Raw genomic sequence first — 18,135 nt, 5'->3', positions numbered from 1 at the left:
TTGTTTGCCCATATAGTGATACTAGTGTTCTGGTAAAATCCCCATTGAAAACACACGTGTGGGGGTGGGGACGAAGCTGGATGCCTCTGCGTTCTGTACTTCCTCCCACCAGAATGCTCCTCTCACCCAACATGCTAGTTTCACAAGTTGGGAACATTTGCATAACTTGGAAAGTCATAAGTTAGTGGTGTGTGGCCGTTTCTAATAAATGGTCACTGGTTGCTCTAAGTTTCATATGTTAAATGTTAGGGTGTGCAGGATCTTGTTTAAAATATGGGATTTCAGTCCTACGACTGGGGTTACTGCTCACTGTAAATATCTCCTATCATATGATAGCTTTTCAGGGGCCTTTGAAAAATGACTTGTGGCCTTGGGCTAGTTGCTAGTGAGTGGATATCCACATCACAGTGGTAATAGCACCGCTGGGACTAATCTCCAGTGGTTAGTGCCTGGCAATGAAGGTGAGCACTGCCTGGTCATGGGGATTGAACTATATCATAGGGCATTTGTTACATGCTCTAAAATTAACCTGCACAAAAATTATCTAGTCAGTCTTTTAAAATATGCCCACTTGCCGAAGAGTTAAACAGACATGGTGCCAATATACTGAGTATACAGACCCTAGAGAGGTACAGTTCATTCTTCTGCAAGTAGCTCCTTGATGGGAGGGCAATGATTATCTGTAGTAACTGACGTGAACTAATTTGCAGCTAAAATGTTTGCCTTCTCCTGTGCTGAAGTCTAAACATGTTCTGCACATCTCTGAACCATTATGTCGGTAACATTGAGAACTGTCAGTGGCACTAAGCCAGCCGCCACCCTGCGTGGGGGCGAGAGGGAAGCTGCGCCGGGGCGGTTACAGAAATGTGGGGGCTCTGACAGAAGTAGAGGAGGAAAACGTTCTTATGTCTCTGCTGTCTTGACAATTGCTTTTCTCTTTTTCTTGTCTGTCCTTCCCTTTGCATCCATCCTTCCTTTTTTCTTTCTTTCTTTTTTTTCCTTCTAGTGGGGAAATTTTACCTTTACTTGTTAATCGTGTCTATAGCAAAGCAGTCACTGAAGCGAGGACAATTACTGTGTGATCTGATTCTTGCACTCCACCTACGTGCTCTTCTGTACTCTACATCTCCTAGAAAGAGAGAGGAGCGCTGACCCTTACTGCTGCTGCACTGGTAATGTCAAACTTCTTCCTTTCAGTGCAATGCAATTCAGGCATGAACCCATTGCATCTTCACCATTCAATTCTTGGCTGTCTGAAACATGAGCGGGGGAGGGGGGGATGCAGAGCAGCAATTTTATGGTCTGTTGTTTTTTAAAATCTAGTCTTTTTTTTTTAAATTCCTCCTGATGTAAATGGATACATTTCTGCCAACCCTAGTTAATGAGGCAATCACCTATCTTCAGTGGAACAAATACCATCAACACATTTGTGAACCTGACCTTTGGCCTGTTCTCCTCAATTAAGTGTTAACTTAATTTGGGCCATTAACATGCCAACATCTATTAAAATGGGTAATCTAAGAAATAAACCTGCAGCTGTGCCTTGCTTGTGGGAGATAAAAAAGATGTTACAATGAACAATTGATTAGGATAGCTGGAGCTTGCAAGATCCCTCTAATGTTTTGCATCTGCAGACAACAGTCATGCCACGTAATCAACAAGCACTGGTCACAATGTGTTGCAACACCTGAGATGAGGTCTTCAGGTCAGGTCTACCTGACCCAGCCCAGACAACAATGGAAGCCACAAGTGCCACTGCCCCACCAGCTTAGCTGGTCCTCCAAACTACATCCCACAATGCCATACCTCATGTTTAGAATGCCCCTGGGCATTATGGGATAGGCACTCCAGGAGTTGTAGAATGCACCAGTAGGCCTGTGAGTGAGAGGACCATCCGTTCCCTGTAACCACTTTCCTCCTTTGGTGTCCACATTCCTGGGGACGAGGCAGTCTTTAAAAACACTGGGGCAAATTCTTCCCAGGTAAAACTCAAGTGACCAGTTTGGGTGTCATCTCAGTCACTCTCTCCAGGATGGGAACTCTGCTTATTTGTTCCCTACATAATTCTCCTGCCCCATTACTTGGCTCCTCCCAGTCTGTACTGAGTTTATCCTCCTGCCCCCCTGGGAGGCAGAGCAATGCTGTTATCCCCATTGCTGTAGATGAGGAACTTCCCATGATCACACAGGGAGTGTGTGGTAGAGCAGGGAATTGAACCTGGGTCTCCTGAGTCCCAGGTTAGCACCTCAGCCACTGAACCAGCCTTCCCCTCCTAGAGCCCTCACTTGACTTGGCTGCTGGGTGTAGCTACATCCACAGTTACCCCTGCTAACACATTCACCCTGATATATGCACTTACAAAGTTTTTAAAAAGAGGGTTCTCTTTAGCAACTTGACTGTGCACATGGCTGTGAGTGTCACATTATGTTACTAAAGTGGGTAGAGGGATTGGGGAGGATTAGAAAATTCCCTGCAAATTTCAGTTGTTTTTCCAGCCATTTCCCACTGGCCCTGGCTATGTCCTATGATTGCATGTGTGATACATTGTGTGGTATCTGACTGTGCTCATGTGTGGGTGTTGTGTTTTTACATGTTATTTAACAGGGCAGGATGGAGCTGCTGGGCTGTGTTTTTGAAAGAATAAAAAGAAATGCTGCCTAGCTCCTATTTGCCAGCTTGCTGGGTCACTCTGCTTGTGGGTTAGTGTACAGCAGAGGCAGATGCTGTTGTTTCTATGATCTCCTGTGGGTACTGAGAAGAAAAATAACAGTCTCTCCTGTGCGGAGGCTGCTCAGAACAGCCCTGACCTTCTTCTGTTGGGAGCAACGCCAATTGCTCTCTTTTGCATGTGTGCCGGAAGGCAGTTGTGCAAGGCACCTGCAACAGCTGGTTATTCCTTAATCTCCTCACCTTCGATCTGGAAAGCAGCTGACAACTGTGTGGCCTGTAAGTGTCCATGGCACTCCATTCCCTGCATTCTGCCGACGGCCTGCTCAGCGGGCAGCACGCACCTCCAGCTGCGAGTCAAATAACAGACATTTCTGCGCCACGCTCTGTTCCTGGTGTTTTCTGTTAAGGAATTATTTTACTCACTGCAGCAATGTTGTGGCTACTGCTGGCTGCATGGCACCAGGGCCTGAAGAGTCAATAATATTCCTAGTGAATAACGTCCAGTGTGGACTTGAAACGCGTTGGATGCTGCAGCAGTCCTAGAGAAGTAATCAAATACATGTCGATTTAGACTGGGGCTTTCAAAGAAGTGTCTGGGAGATAGTTCTCTGAAAACATTGGCTCAGTGTGCAGCGGCAGTCAAAAAAGCAAACAGAATGTTGGGAATCATTAAGAAAAGGATAGATAATAAGACAGAAAATATCATATTGCCTCTATATAAATCCATGGTACGCCCACATCTTGAATACTGTGTGCAGATGTGGTCGCCCCATCTCAAAGAAGATCTATTGGAACTGGAAAAGGTAAGGGAGAAGGGCAACAAAAGTGATTAGGGGCATGGAACAGCTTCCATCTGAGGAGAGATTAAAAAGACTGGGACTGTTCAGCTTAGAAAAGAGCCAACTAAGGGGGGGATATGATAGAAGTCTGTAAAATCATGACTGGTGTGGAGAAAGTGAATAGGAAATGTTATTTACCCCTTCACCGAACACAAGAACTAGGGATCACCCAATGAAATTAATTGGCAGCAGGTTTAAAACAAATAGAAGGAAGTATTTCTTCACACAATGCACAGTCAACCTGTGGAACTCCTTGCCAGAGGATGTTGTGAAAGCCAATCATAGAATAATAGAATATCAGGGTTGGAAGGGACCTCAGGAGGTCATCTAGTCCAACCCCCTGCTCAAAGCAGGACCAATTCCCAACTAAATCATCCCAGCCAGGGCTTTGTCAAGCCTGACCTTAAAAACCTGTAAGGAAGGAGATTCCACCACCTCCCTAGGTAACCCATTCCAGTGCTTCACCACCCTCCTAGTGAAAAAGTTTTTCCTAATGTCCAACCTAAATCTTCCCCACTGCAACTTGAGACCATTACTCCTTGTTCTGTCAACAGGTATCACTGAGAACAGTCTAGATCCATCCTCTTTGGAACCCCCTTTCAGGTAGTTGAAAGCAGCTATCAAATCCCCCCTCGTTCTTCTCTTATGCAGACTAAACAATCCCAGTTCCCTCAGCCTCTCCTCATAAGTCATGTGCTCCAGACTATAACAGTGTTCAAAACAGAATTAGATCAGTTCATGGAGGACAGGTCCATCAATGGCTATTAGCCAGGATGGGCAGGGACACAACCCCATGCTGTGGGTGTCCCTAGCCTCTGACTGCCAGAAGCTGGGAATGGGTGACAGGGGATGGATCACTTGATGATTAACTGTTCTGTTCATTCCCTCTGGGGCACCTGGCACCAGCCACTGTTGGAAGACAGGATACTGGGCTGGATGGACTATTGGTCTGACCCAATATGGCCGTTCTTATGTCTCTTGGGGAGTTAGGCACCTAAGCGTTAAGGCCATGATCCCACAGACACTTGCACGCAAGCAGGCCTGTCACAGTCCTGTCCAAAATGTCTCTCCCTGTGCTGCTGGTGACGAAGCACCGTTGGTAACGTGGCGATCAGGCTGCTTCGGTGTTCAGGGACAAGAGTACCCTGCACTCCCCATGCTGCCACCTCAGGCGTGGAGCTACGAGAAGGGAGCAGTAGGCGCAGTATGTTAGCCTTCCCCCTCTGAAACCTGCCTCCAAACCCAAGGTAGGTGGGTTTCAAATGCGTTTGGAGGCTTCCACTGGTCCCTTTGTGTGAGAAGTAAGCTGCAGCGTAGGGGTCTGTGGAATCCTGCCAGGTGCTCCTGGGGGGTCAGCAGAGATGGTAGGCTGGATTTCCAGACGCATCAAAGGGGCTAGACGTCCAAACCCCATAGACGGCCAATGGGAGTCGGATGTCCAAGTCCCCAAGACTTCTCTAACCCCCCGTGTTAATGTGTAACACAGGCATGCCCCCTGCCACACTGAGGGGATCTCTGTCACCCCTGCAGTAAGCCCGGTGCCCAGAGCCTTACCCTCTCCCACGGGTGCTGCCATCTCCTCCGAGCTCTAGAGTTCATCTACACTGCATTGTAAACCCAGCTCGTGTGTTTCCACGCCCGCACTCGGGCCACCGCACTGCATTGCAAAGCTGCATTTACAGTTGCTAGACCCGGGTCTCTCAGCTGTGCTAGCGCATCCACACTGTCCTATGCAGCCCTTCTGAGCTGTGTCCACACTGCCAAAGCACAGGGCTTGGACCCAAGTCACAGTGGTACTTGGGCACTGACGCCCCCGCCCCTCCCCAGCAGGGTTCTAGGACTTGGGTCCTGAGTGCTTGCTGACCCGGGGCAGACTGATTGGTGTGGGGTCTTCGGCTCAAACCTGAGTCAGAACCTGGGCGTAGTGTGTAATGTATACATACCCCAGAAGGGGGTGCTGTGCAGAAACGGGAACCTGGGAGTACATGTTGTGCTTCCTGCTTTCAGTGGACATCCGAGGCTGAAGATGGCAATTATAACTCAGTTCATGTCCCACAGGGGGATTGCTGGTTCCTTCCCAGTGTCTGACAGCTCTGCATGCTCTGTGCCACTTCCCCACTGCTGGACAGTATTACGGGCAGCTGGTATTTCCTGGCTTAGAAGAGGTTTTTCTAAACAAAATGAAGCCTCCTGTTGCTTTCCTTTAAAGGCTTCGCCATGCTGGCAGTTGGCAACAGCCTTCAGAGCCCATGGGACAGAGGCTGGCCTCCCTGCCCTTGGGCCCATCCAGGAGCTTCAGATCACAGCTTGCTTCTAAGACTTTCAGAGCAGGTAACTCCAGTTTCTCCAGCAGAGCTGCTCCCATAGAACGCCACCGGTCTGAGTCTAGTCTGACTGCATTCCCCTCTCTGAGCTAGATAGGCTTCCAACCTGCCACCAAGCAGGGAAGAGGAGTTTTCTGGGGGCTCCTTTCCTTCCCTCTGCTGTGACAGGGATGGCAGAATTGCCCACCTTATTTACAGGGTGCTCTTCTTCCTGAAGTGACAAAGAAGCGAAGGTGTTCTCTGCACATCTACAGGGCCCTGAAGGTCTAACTACAGTTGCCCCTTCCTCGGTGAGAGCCTGCTGCTGCTCCTTTGTTAGTGGTCTCCATGTAGAGGGTAGAGCCTCAAGGGTTGTGATAGACTAATGCACGGGGTTCATTTGGGCCATATTTCCTGTCTGGTCAAAGTGCAATGTTCTCTTCTGGCATGGTGGGGTGCATGTGTGGGGCTGTGGAAGTTAGCTATTTGATAGGCCCCACAGAATTAGCATTCCAGACTCCATGGGTGAGACAAATGGCTCTAGATCCCTCACTGCAGTCTGTACAAGCCACAGCTAGATCAAGTATCAAGCAGTTTGTCTGGGGGTAGCTGAGTCACAGAAGCAAAAGGGATTTCTTCTCTAACTCTTCTGTTTTTGGCCTCAGTCTCCACCATGTGAATGACCACTCTACCATCTGAGGGATTCTCTTGGTACAGATTTGCCTCTCTCATGTTAATTGACAGGGCATTAACACGGACAGCACTTCTTGTTCAGTTTGGCTCGGCAAGTTCTAAGTCCTAAGGTGATGAAGAAGGGGAAGTCTTTGTTTTCATCAGGCTGCCAAATTTCTGCCCTGTATACGAAGGGTTACCCACTTGCCTGGTTGTGAATCCGCCTTGTGTGTGCTGCTGAGACCCACTGGGATGGTCCGTTCTATGCATGGAAAAGGGAAAAGGCACTCCCTTTGAGGTTTGCATGGTGACACATTCTGCACAGGTGCTCGCTGCCTATCGTCCTTCAGATCTGAATTGGTTTGCATAACCAGAGGACAGGCAAATAAATCAGCACAGATTGTCACGTTAGCAAGAGTGCCAGCTGTTTAAACGTCAGAAGTAACCGAATGTGCTGCGGCTGGAAGCTAGGTCTCAGTGGGGCTAACAGAGCCCCACACAGACACGTTGCAAACACTGCGAGTGGAAGCTAGCTACACAATAACAGCTGGCTGAGCCCAGGGCACAGTGGCATTCCCCTAGGGGGTGATGTTTCTTTTGCCAAGAGGATATTATTTATTTATTTTAGTACAGATTCAGGGCCCGGCTTTGATAGCCTTCGTTACACTGAATGGTACCATTGAAGCCAAGGAGAGCACTCCTAGAGCAAGGTGATACTAAACCAGAGAAAGGGTATTAGAATCTGGCCCTGATTTTTTAATTCTGCTTTTATCAAGCCTCCTCCCACCACCCGCCACAAAAATAAATCAGGAGAGAGAGTACAAAACACAGTGAATTTCCTACTTCTGTATTTTTCCTTTTGAAAGCGTTGGGATTAGTATGAGGCTAAACCCTTCAGCAGCTCGTGGGATACTGGGAAATTTAAATCTCAGTTACTCCAGCCCTGACAGTGCTTCTAAATTGTGACCAGTTGAGAAACACACAGCCCTTTTTAACAACAAATACACACAAAAAACCTCAGTGTGCTCCTTTCTGTTCTGATCGCAGCTGTAACGCCCTGGCTACGTCCTTGTTGGGATGGGGGTTCAGAAGCTTTTCCATAGCAGGGATCGTGTCTTGTGAACGGCTTCCCCTCCCATTAATGCTCAAACAGCCCCCCCCCCCCCCCCCCCGTCACACAATGTCCCTGTGGCAAGTACAGCAGTTGCCTATGGGAGGGACCCATCCCACCAGGAAAGGGCTGGGGAGATTTTAGCCACTGGAAATGAGGAGGACCCAGCACCGTGTGCCTAGACAACTCTCCATGGACCATGCACAAGTGCATTTTAGCCCTGCTAGGGCTTGTGGATCACAGCCTACAGTCCTCCAAGCTGCAGCAAAGCCAAGGGCTGTGTCTGAGTGACAGGAGTCTGGCTGTAATAACAGTCCCATCACAGAAACAGCTGCTGCCTCTAGGGTCCACAGACCTGTCTGAATCTACATCGAGAGAGTCTAGGCGTAAAGCCTAGAGGGGAACCACCAAATGGACGGAATGCTTGAGTCTGTGTCCCTGGCATGGATGTGCCCGGCCAGCTGAGCAGATGCCAGTTCTGGTCTGACCCGATTGAGAACTCCCGTGTCCCAGGCGAGTCGTAGAATCTCAGGGTTGGAAGGGACCTCAGGTCATCTATGGCCCCCTCGAGGATTGAACTCGCAACCCTGGGTTTAGCAGGCCAATGCTCAAACCACTGAGCTATCCCTCCTCCCCTTCTTGTAGTGTGGGGCCCAAAACTGGACACAGTACTCCAGATGAGGCCTCACCAATGCTCAATAGAGGGGAATGATCACGTCCCTCGATCTGCTGACAATGCCCCTACTTATACAGCCCAAAATGCCGTTGGCCTTCTTGGCAACAAGGGCACACTGTTGACTCATATCCAGCTTCTCGTCCACTGTGACCCCTAGCTCCTTTTCTGCAGAACTGCTTCCTAGCCATTCGGTCCCTAGTCTGTAGCAGTGCCTGGGATTCTTCCATCCTAAGTGCAGGACTCTGCACTTGTCCTTGTTGAACCTCATCAGATTTCTTTTGGCCCAGTCCTCCAATTTGTCTAGGTCCCTCTGTATCCTATCTCTACCCTCCAGCGTATCTACCTCTCCCCCCAGCTTAGTGTCATCTGCAAACTTGCTGAGGGTGCAATCCACGCCATCCTCCAGATCATTAATGAAGATATTGTTCTTTTGGAAGTGATGCTTGTGTGTGTAGCCAAGCAATCATCTCCTCAGACTCTTAGATGGATGGAGGTAAGGTGTGGGGCAGCGCCAGAGGCTCCCACCCCAGCTGGTGTCCATGTTTAGACCCCAGCTGAAGGAGTTGTCTGCTGTACTGTACAGGCTTTTCCTAGATGCTTATCACCATAGTGCCAAGAGCTGGTGGTATTCTCCTCACAATGCCCCTGGGAGGCACTATCAGGAGATACCTCACCGGTCCCCTCTATAGGGTGCGCTTGCTAAGGCCAGGTCTACGCTACAGACTTCTGCCAGCACTCATCCGTTGGTCAGGGATGTGAAGGGGCGTGATCCCTGGCTGGCAGAAGCCCCACGTATAATACAGTTATACCGGCAAACTAGCTTAGCTTGTTTGGCTTTTACCGTAACCGGTACAAAAGTAGCTTTGCCAGTATGGCTGTCTCCACACTAGGGGCACTTGGCCAGTATAGCATACCGGTATTCCTAGGCTGCTACCACACTCCTTGTGTAGATATGGCCTCAGCCCCACGTCAGCAAAGCATTTATGAATGTGTTTACACTCCCATCCCTCTCCAGCAAAGAACTTCACTTTAAGCACATGGCTCACTCTCATTAAGCATGTGTGTGCTCAGAGGAAGCACGTGAATGAGTGCTTTGCTGAGCTGGCTTTGGTGACGTGCCCAGAGTCCAATAGGGCAGAGCCAGGAGAGAACCCAGTGTCTTCACCACAAAGCCATCCTTCCTCTCACCCCCTTTAGTAACCCAGTCTTCACCAGAGTGTATAAGCACCTCTGAGGCCTGGGGAGAGGTTTCACACCCTAGTAGCTATCTCCTCTGTGAAGAGAAATGGTTGTTCTTTCATGTGCTTCCTAGAACCACTAGCCTTTTCCCAAAACACCTCCTCCCACTCAAACCAAGAGGCGCTTTTCTGAGATTCTGCCCAAACTCCTCACCTGAGGAGGGTTTTTAGTACGAGCTGAACAGTAGAAAGGAAGGTCACTTGTTTAATTTGAGATCCCACAAGATACCTCTGCTGGGTCACATTCTGTACATGAAGGCAGGGTCCGGTGCAGAGCTAGGGAGATTTCATAGATCACCTCCCCTCTAATGCCCACACAAGGTTGATGGGGTTCACCTGTGCGATGGGGTGGTGTAGAGAGTGAAGTGGGGATGACCTGTGCTTCTAGGATCTCATGTGCCAGTAACTGGCATGACAAATGGAGTGTTGTCCAACTCTGGTTATTGTGTTGTCTACCATTTCAGCTTCCCCACATGTCTCTGAACTGCTACACATAGATTCAGCTGCCCAGAAAATACAGCATTTGGGCAAAGGAGTTTTGGGGCATCAGTGTCAAGCTCTTTAGATGGGTTGTAGTGCTAGTCGTATTCCATCACCCATGCTGTGAGGGCTCAGGGGGACTTGGACTCTGTTGGTGGCGGTGCAGGTCCAGTGTGACAGATGGGACACTTGGTAACAGGTAAGAAATGGACAGTGTATACTAACCTCCTTAAGGTGCTTAATTGTTTTTATTTGTTTTAAATTAGGGTGGAGAAGAAACCTTTAATCGTGCTAAACTTCTGAACGTAGGCTTCGAAGAAGCTTTGAAAGAATATGACTATGGTTGCTTTGTATTTAGTGACGTAGACCTAATTCCAATGGACGACAGGAACATCTACAAGTGTTACAGCCAGCCACGGCACCTTTCTGTATCGATGGATAAGTTTGGATTTCGGTGAGAGCTCTTTTCAATGGACTGTTTGTTACTCATCTGTATTTTAACCTTCCATGCCCATGGCAGAGTGGCAGCATCTCCAGTATAAACCTCATATTGAAGGCCTGGAAAAATCACTCCTAGCTGCAATTTGTCACAGTGTAGGACTGTAACAAAAGGTTTGTCTGCGGGAGAGATTAAATAACTGTTCTTAAGTTTTCAAATATCAGTCACAGGAGTAGAAAAAATAGAAGCTGATCTTTTTCAGATTTTTTGTGCTCATCTTATCCTTTATCCATTAAAGCAACCAGTAAATGCCGTTGTGTCTCCATTTAAGGCAGTGGGGTTGCTCCTACCTAAGTCCCGGGTGAATTTGGCCCTGTGTATTTAGCATTGTGTAAGCAGAGTTTGTCAGGATTTCTGGGCCAGGAGGTTTTCCAGAATGGCTACCCCTGGGATATTGGAAAATCCCAATAATGCTCTGCTGTGAGGAGAGAGTGTCCCTTGCTGACCAACAGTCACCATGCCTGCTCTTGGGGACAAGGATATGATCTTCTTGGCCATATCATCAGCTTATTCATCATGACTTGTCTGACAGGGAAACCCCATGGATATGTGCACCTAGAAATGGCGGCGTGGTAGAATTTTCAGCCATTAACATATGGGCTGAGGCATTGTGGTTATGGTGGGTGAGTGATCAGGGAAGACAGCACCAAAAGAGAAATGCTAAATGTGTCTGTGCTCCACCTAATGCATGAACACACACACACACACACACACACACACACACACCTAGCCCTGCTAGTCTTTCTAGTGACAGACCTGCTAGTCATTCCAGTGACAGACCCACCCCCCGGCCCTGCCCCGCTAGTCATTCCAGTGACAGAGCCCACCCCCCGGCCCCGCCCCGCTAGTCATTCCTGTGGTATGCCTCTTCCTAGCCAACTGCTTATTCACCCTGCAGGGAGAATGTGCCTTTTAGCAGACCTTGTTAGAAAACGGGCAAAGGCTCATTTTTAAATACTGCCCTTGGAAGCCTGTTCTAAACTTGCTCATAACAAGCCCATTTACGGCCCTGCCCGGGCCCTAGAGGACATTGCTTTTCACTGGGCTACGCTGTACGAATGCTGCACGTATATCTGGCGTGGGCTCTTGCACCTCTTTTCCAGATCAGTGAGCCAGGCTACTCAGCCACTGACTGCCCCCTGGAGCTGTGTCGCCCCACAGACTGACTCACTGGCCAGGGTGGTAGAGCAAGGGCTAGGGGTGGGGCAGTAACTTACTGCTGGTCCAGGCCAGCATCATCACTAGCCCTACCCCGGAAGACCAGGCAGAAGCTGGGAGTCGCAGTGCCCGTGGGAGTAGGTCGAGGGGTGCAGTGTTTGCACCCCTTTGCTCAGGGCTGTGTCTGATGGCACCATCCAGCCCTGGCTTTTCAGTAACAAGCCTGGTGCACTAACAAAGCTCTTTTCCCCCTTGCAGTTTACCGTACAATCAGTATTTCGGAGGTGTGTCTGCTTTAAACAAGGAGCAATTCGTAAAAATCAATGGATTTCCTAATAATTACTGGGGCTGGGGTGGCGAAGATGACGACATTTATAACAGGTAAGACCCAAGCTGGAACATGCTATTGCTGTGTAGCTAGAAGCCTCTACTAGCCTGGGCCCTCAGCACTGTTCTCCCTGTCTGTGTGTGACTTACGACCCCCGGGTAATGCTTAAAGCAGTTGGCTTTAGCCCATGCTGTGTCTGCAGCCCTGCACGCTAGAGCTTTCCCTCCTCTCGCACTCTGTGGGCAGTGCCTCGCCAGAGGTGCATTGGAGTGGCCAGAGAGCCTCAGTTTCACATGCTGCACACACGTGCACTAAAAGGCCAGGGTTTCTGTGAAGAGCGTGTATGCTGTAAATTGCACTTCCAGTGGAAGAGCTCTTCAGGAACCTGGAATCCTTCCTGGGGAGACACTAGCTGGGAGCGTCCGTCCGTTCCAGCTCCCGTGTCGTATGGTCGGGGTGGGTTGAGGGGCTGCACCGAGCTCCTTGCTGGCTAGGGCTGTGTTTGCTGGCCACCACAGCCGTTTGGGGCTCTCCGCCATCTCTGACCCTGCAGCACAGCCCTAGTAGGGAAGTGGGAGGTGGCGATGGAGTCTCCTCTCTGGCGCAGGGTTCTGATTTCACAGCAAGTCAGAGAAGGGGAGCTGGGAGCACACACCCTAATAGCCTCGCTGACAGTGCTGTGTTCATCCAGAGGAACTGTCACGGTGCAGGCTGATGCAAATGCAGAGCTCCAACCTGCAGCCACGGATGGCCCTGGAGCACAGGGCGCCCTGCTCACTGTTTGCGCTGGCTCCCAGTCCAAGGGAGCTGGGGCAGGGAGGAGCAGTCAGACCCAGTGGCAGAGGGTGTGCCGTGGGAGCTCTCTGAGCAGCTTGCTGGTGGTGCTGCTCTTGGTGTGAGGCCTGAGAGATGCCAGGTCAGGGCCATGGGTTCAGCAGCAGCAAGATTCCTTCTGTCTTCCAGTATCTGCTTTCTCCTCACTTGCTATGTTAGGTGATTCCTCCCCAGCGCTGGGGACAGTGGAGCTGGGAAGGCCTGCAGAGAGGCACCTCAATCCAACCCCCAAGTCACTCACTCAGGAAATGCTCTACAGCTCAAGCTGTGGGGCACTGGCTGGGGTGGGTCTGTTCAGCATCCCATGGCAAGTTCTCTGCATGTGGGAGAAGTGAGAAACCTCACCTGCACGATAGGAACACAGTCGCTCTGAAACTCGGCCCAGTCTGAAATCTTGCAGTTCCAGTACGCGGGGAATGGTGTCTGTCAGCAAAATCTAAGCAGCTGCAAAATACTAATGTGTAAAATAGAACACTGAAAATTCCAGGAATGAGCATAAAATACCATGGAAACCAGCACAGGGAGCTATTTGCACAGTGCAGCTTGTGCTTATATTTTACAATTTTTTCTGCACGGAGAGCAGACCAGTAGTTTTTGGAAATCTCCGGCGTTTTGATTTTTCAGTTCACACGTGAAAGGTTTTACTAACCTCTGTTTAGTCTGAAATGTTTTTCTACCCCTTGGCCTTGTAATAGGCTTTTGTACTTCCCCTGAGTTTATGAAACAACTTCACAGAATGTTGGCTGAGACATCTGTAAATGTTATGGTTTACCTATTTAAAGAAAGCAAAACTAACTTTGCATGATGTCACCTGCTTAAAGGAAAATTATATTCCCTTTGTAAAATGCTCTGACATCTGTGGCTGGAAACCGTTACAGAAGAGCTAGAGAGCATTAGAAAAGGGAGAGGGAGGAGTGGTATAAAATCTGAAATCGTAGAATCATGGAAATATTGGGTTGGAAGGGACCTCAAGAGGTCACCAAGTCCAGCCCCCTGCACTGAGGCAGGACTAACCCAACCTAGACCATCCCTGACAGGTGTTTGTCCAGCCTGTTCTTAAACACTTCCAGTGCTGGGGATTCCACCACCTCCCTCGGAAGCCTGTTCCAGAGCTGAACTACCCTGAGAGTTAACATTTTCTGCAGCTTTTGACTCTATGTAGTAACAGCAAAGAGAACACAGAAAAGGGCCAGCTGACCGGTGTTAGAAAAGCTTGCTCTAGTGTGACATTTCCTGAGTGGCAAGAGCTCTGTCTGTCAGATTTGATGGGATCTCAGTAAAGGCGAGCTGCATTTAGGCTACACTGGTAATACTTAGGATTGCCAGAACACTTTACAGCTTGAAAGCACTTTCCCACCATTTTGTAGGAGCACAGAATATCTTCCACCAGAAGGTGTAAAACTATATCTACGTCTTGCACATAGTGTCTAACCACAAAACTTTCCCCAGCCCCCAAGGATGGGCAGAAATAGACCCAGCTTTAGTCCCACACTCTGATTTCATAATATGCAGAGTTAAAGCTGGAGCACTAGTAATGGTAGTTTCAAACAAGCCCAGCACACTCCCGGTCATTCAAGTAGCACGGGGGACTCCAATTTTAGTCAGGTCATTGGGAGTTCGGATAATTGAAAGGGCATGAGCGACAGGGAGCTCCGTGGTCACAGCCCCGCTCACTCCTTCCCATGACAGTGGGGCTGGAGAGCCATTCTGCAGCAGCATGGCCTCCCCCACAGCCTGGGTCTCTGCTCTGTCCTCTGAATGTGCATTATTCCCCGCTGGGGGCCAAAGACGGGATTCGGATAACACAGCAGTTCAGATGGCAATTGAGTTTTGGAAAATCAGGAGCATACTGTCGTTATAATGTAGGTGTGTGTATACGGAATAGTGTGGGTGGAGCAGACAAATGAGAGACTGCTGTGGGAAGGTGATGGAGAGCCAGTTAAGGTGGGAAGAAATGGAGACGGGTGGATCCTGTGGGGTGCTGAGCATCCCCAACTCCCTCTGGAGTCTGTGGGAGCTGACAGCACTTGGCACCCTACAGGATTGAACCCATAAGCGTTAGCCAGGCGTAGGAGTTCAGAATATGAAGCCAGAGGGTAACAGCAGAGTTCCAGTGCTGACCTCATGGGCAGTTCTGCAGAGGCACTGGTGCACCATCTGGACGGGGAGTAGTTTTGAAAGCTAAGGCGGCAGTTTTTAGTGGGTGGCCCAAACTAGAAGAGAGTGTGGCTACCGACCCTGCTAAATGGCACTTAACACTCTACACACGCACACAGAGAGAGCGCAATTTAACTTTCTACTGCAAGGAGAGAGACGGTGTCATTAACCCCATACTGCAAATTCGTCTTCTGTATGTATCTAGCAGGCAGAACTGCAGCTTGGTTCAAACCTTTCTGCTTTCTCACTGCATTGCCTTCTCAGCGGGATTCAAATGGCAGATTTGGAAATGACCTGGGCCATTGCTTTAGCTCAGGACGCTTTACCATTGAATCAGCAGAGCTGTTTGGAATTTTAAGTGAATTAAAAAAGTCAGAAAAACTTGTGTTGAGTCAAACAAAATGTTTAATTTGAAACAAGGAGAGTGAGGTAGTATCTTTTATTGGATCAGCTTCTGTTGGGAAAAGAGACGAGCCTTCGAGCTTACACAGAGCTCTTCTTCGGATCTGGGAAAGGTACTCCGAGGGAACATCTACACAGCAACTAGACACCCGCGGCTGGCCCGTGTCAGCCAACTCAGACTGCCGGGACTCAGGCTGCGGGGCTGGTTCATTGCTGCGTAGACTTCCGGGCTCAGACTGGAGCCTGGGCTCTAGGACACTGGGGCTTTAGGGTGTCTCTCTCTCACCCAGTGACCATTTAGGTCATTCATTTTGACATTTCCAGAACTGTTTTTCTTTTTCTCTGACTGAAACAATTCGCCAAAATTGGCACAAATTTGTGAAATGTTTTGGTTGCCCTGAATCTGCATTTTTGGACCCCCCAAAAAAAAGTTTTGGGTAGAAGTGGCTTTAGCTGGGTACTCAAGTACTTGTTAGGAATAATAACAGCCTCTTGATATGTTTACTTTCGCAGGCTGTTTTTTAAAGGTATGAGAATATCTCGCCCAGATGCTGTAATTGGGAAGTGCCGAATGATTCGCCATTCAAGAGACCATAAAAATGAACCCAACCCACAGAGGTGTGTCCATCTTGCTTCACCTTCTTGACAAGTTAGAGAGGCTCTCAAGGCGGATAGTTCCAGATTATCCCGCTTTCCCCTTACTATGTGGAGGTCTGATCACACAAGTTACTTTACTGAGTGGGCTGAGGGTTCACACCATTATTGCACCTAACCCAATGGAACATGCTGGGATACCCAGATGCAGGATTAACTTTGAACCCTTTGATTATTTCAATCCGGGTTGGCCTCCGAGCCGCATATGACAATCTTCAGAAATTCGAGGGCCGGGATGCACCTGCCAGCTCGGGGCTTCAGCCCTGTGGGAAGGAGGGGGTCTTGGGCTTCAGTCCCGCAGAAGGGTCCTGCCAGGGCTCAGGGCTTCAGCCCTGCTCCTGCTGAAGCCCTGTGCCATGGCGGGCATGCCCAGCGGGGCTGAAGCCCTGAGAGCCCTTTCCCCACTGGGCAGAAGCTCCTAGCCCCACCACCGCAGGGCAGAAGCCCCAAGCTTTCCCTCCCCCCAGTCTGGTAGGCAGAGAATGGGGGGGGGGGCATAGGGGACTATATAAAAGAGCTGCATGTGGCTCGCAAGCCAGTTTGGCCACCTCTGTTTTAATCCTTTCTTGTGGCCATTGAGCCATATAGCTGTGCTGCGGGGGGTGCGGTGCACTGCTTGCAGTTCCAGGTCATTACAATGCTAATATTACAATATTGCATAATTTTATTTTCACAGGTTTGACAGAATTGCTCACACAAGAGAGACAATGAATTCTGATGGCTTAAATACGCTGTCATACAAGGTAGTGAAAACTGAGAAATACCCACTGTATACAAAAATCACAGTGGATGTTGGCTCACCAAATAAGTAGTGTTGGAGAGGCAGAAGTGAAGACTTAGAAGCTACCAGGGATATCTAATCCATAGGATTTTTATATGTACTGTTTTTACTACAGTCAGAATGAACAAGAAAGCCTCATTCAGCTATGCAAAGTTTTTCCCAGTCTCCTGGACAAGGGAGACTTTTTAATCCCAAACTTGACTTTACACAACTTTCTAGCTCTCCAGTATTTTTATAAGTTTAGAAACTGTAAATAAGAGTTGTAAATATTTACATTGCCAGAAAATGCTGGACATTATGTATCTGCTGCAGTGCTCCCCACAGAAATATTTTATTCAAATGTTATTGTTCACAAACAAATGATGAATCAGCAATTACTACCCATATTATTTCTTCCATATGTTAAATTAGCTAGACGAGAACACTGCTTTAAATTCTTTGCTGTTGTTACTTTATGAAGGACTGGAAAATGCTGCTAAAATTATACAAGTTTACACTTTGCATGAGATTTTTTTAATGGAGGCAGTATCCTTTATTCTCGTCTAACGTCAACCAAACCAAACGTTTTTTTCTTTAATTTTATGCAGAGCAAGTTTTGGAAAAATTGATCTTACAAAATCTGTAACAGCAACAGATTTTATTATCTCAGAGGGGATTTTAATAACTTGGGTCCCAATCCTCCAGTGAGCGCTATATAGACAGGACATTTAGGCTTGGTGGGAGCTGCACAGGACGGTATAAACATTATGATGCAAGAAGTACTGTCTCCAGGTGACCTGCACGGAAAGATGTCTTTGGGTAGACAGAGCAGTGTAAGATGCATTCTATTTTTTAAGAAAGGCAATTTGGTTGTAATTATGGGCTGAAACTATAGTCTTTTTTAATTAAAATTTACTGAAATTCGTTTACTTTCGTAAGAGCTTATCACACTATTTAAATACCATATACATTTCACAAAAACAAAATGCATTTTTCTTAATGTTGTACATAAAACTTGAATTCATTGTTCCTTTTGTTTTGTGATATTTTAAGATGACGTGAGGGAAATTTGGTTTTTAAAAGAGACATTTGTATGTTAATACCTTAATTAAACTAGGATGTAGCATCATTGTTAAACGAGGCTTAAAAATAGCCTGTCCCCACAATGACAGGTTCTTATGTGCTTCATGATGTATGAGCCATGTATTAAGTTTGCGCTACAGATTTGTCCATGAACTCTTTTGCACTCTTTAATGCTTTAATACTAACAAAGCATTGTTAGTATTAAATACAAAGATCAGGCTTACTTTGCTGATCTGAAGCCCGCACTAAAAGTGTGTCTGCTAAGATGTGA

General features: G+C 48.2%; 1 protein-coding gene across 1 annotated transcript in view; it reads left to right on the top strand.

Annotated features, from left to right (window-relative positions):
* The window catches only part of B4GALT1 (beta-1,4-galactosyltransferase 1), a 68,045-nt gene extending 50,234 nt beyond the window's left edge, over positions 1 to 17,811 (top strand). Inside the window, exons 3-6 of the mRNA XM_065406052.1 lie at positions 10,256 to 10,443; positions 11,905 to 12,027; positions 15,881 to 15,985; positions 16,698 to 17,811. Coding sequence (XP_065262124.1) covers positions 10,256 to 10,443; positions 11,905 to 12,027; positions 15,881 to 15,985; positions 16,698 to 16,833 — 552 coding nt within the window. The 3' untranslated portion in view covers positions 16,834 to 17,811. The remainder of the gene's footprint in view (positions 1 to 10,255; positions 10,444 to 11,904; positions 12,028 to 15,880; positions 15,986 to 16,697) is intronic.
* Positions 17,812 to 18,135: the final 324 nt, after the last annotated feature.

The sequence above is a fragment of the Emys orbicularis genome, chromosome 6 (assembly GCF_028017835.1).
Source record: "Emys orbicularis isolate rEmyOrb1 chromosome 6, rEmyOrb1.hap1, whole genome shotgun sequence".
NCBI classification, from domain to species: Eukaryota; Metazoa; Chordata; order Testudines; family Emydidae; genus Emys; species Emys orbicularis.
This window is presented reverse-complemented; position numbering and strand designations above follow the sequence as displayed.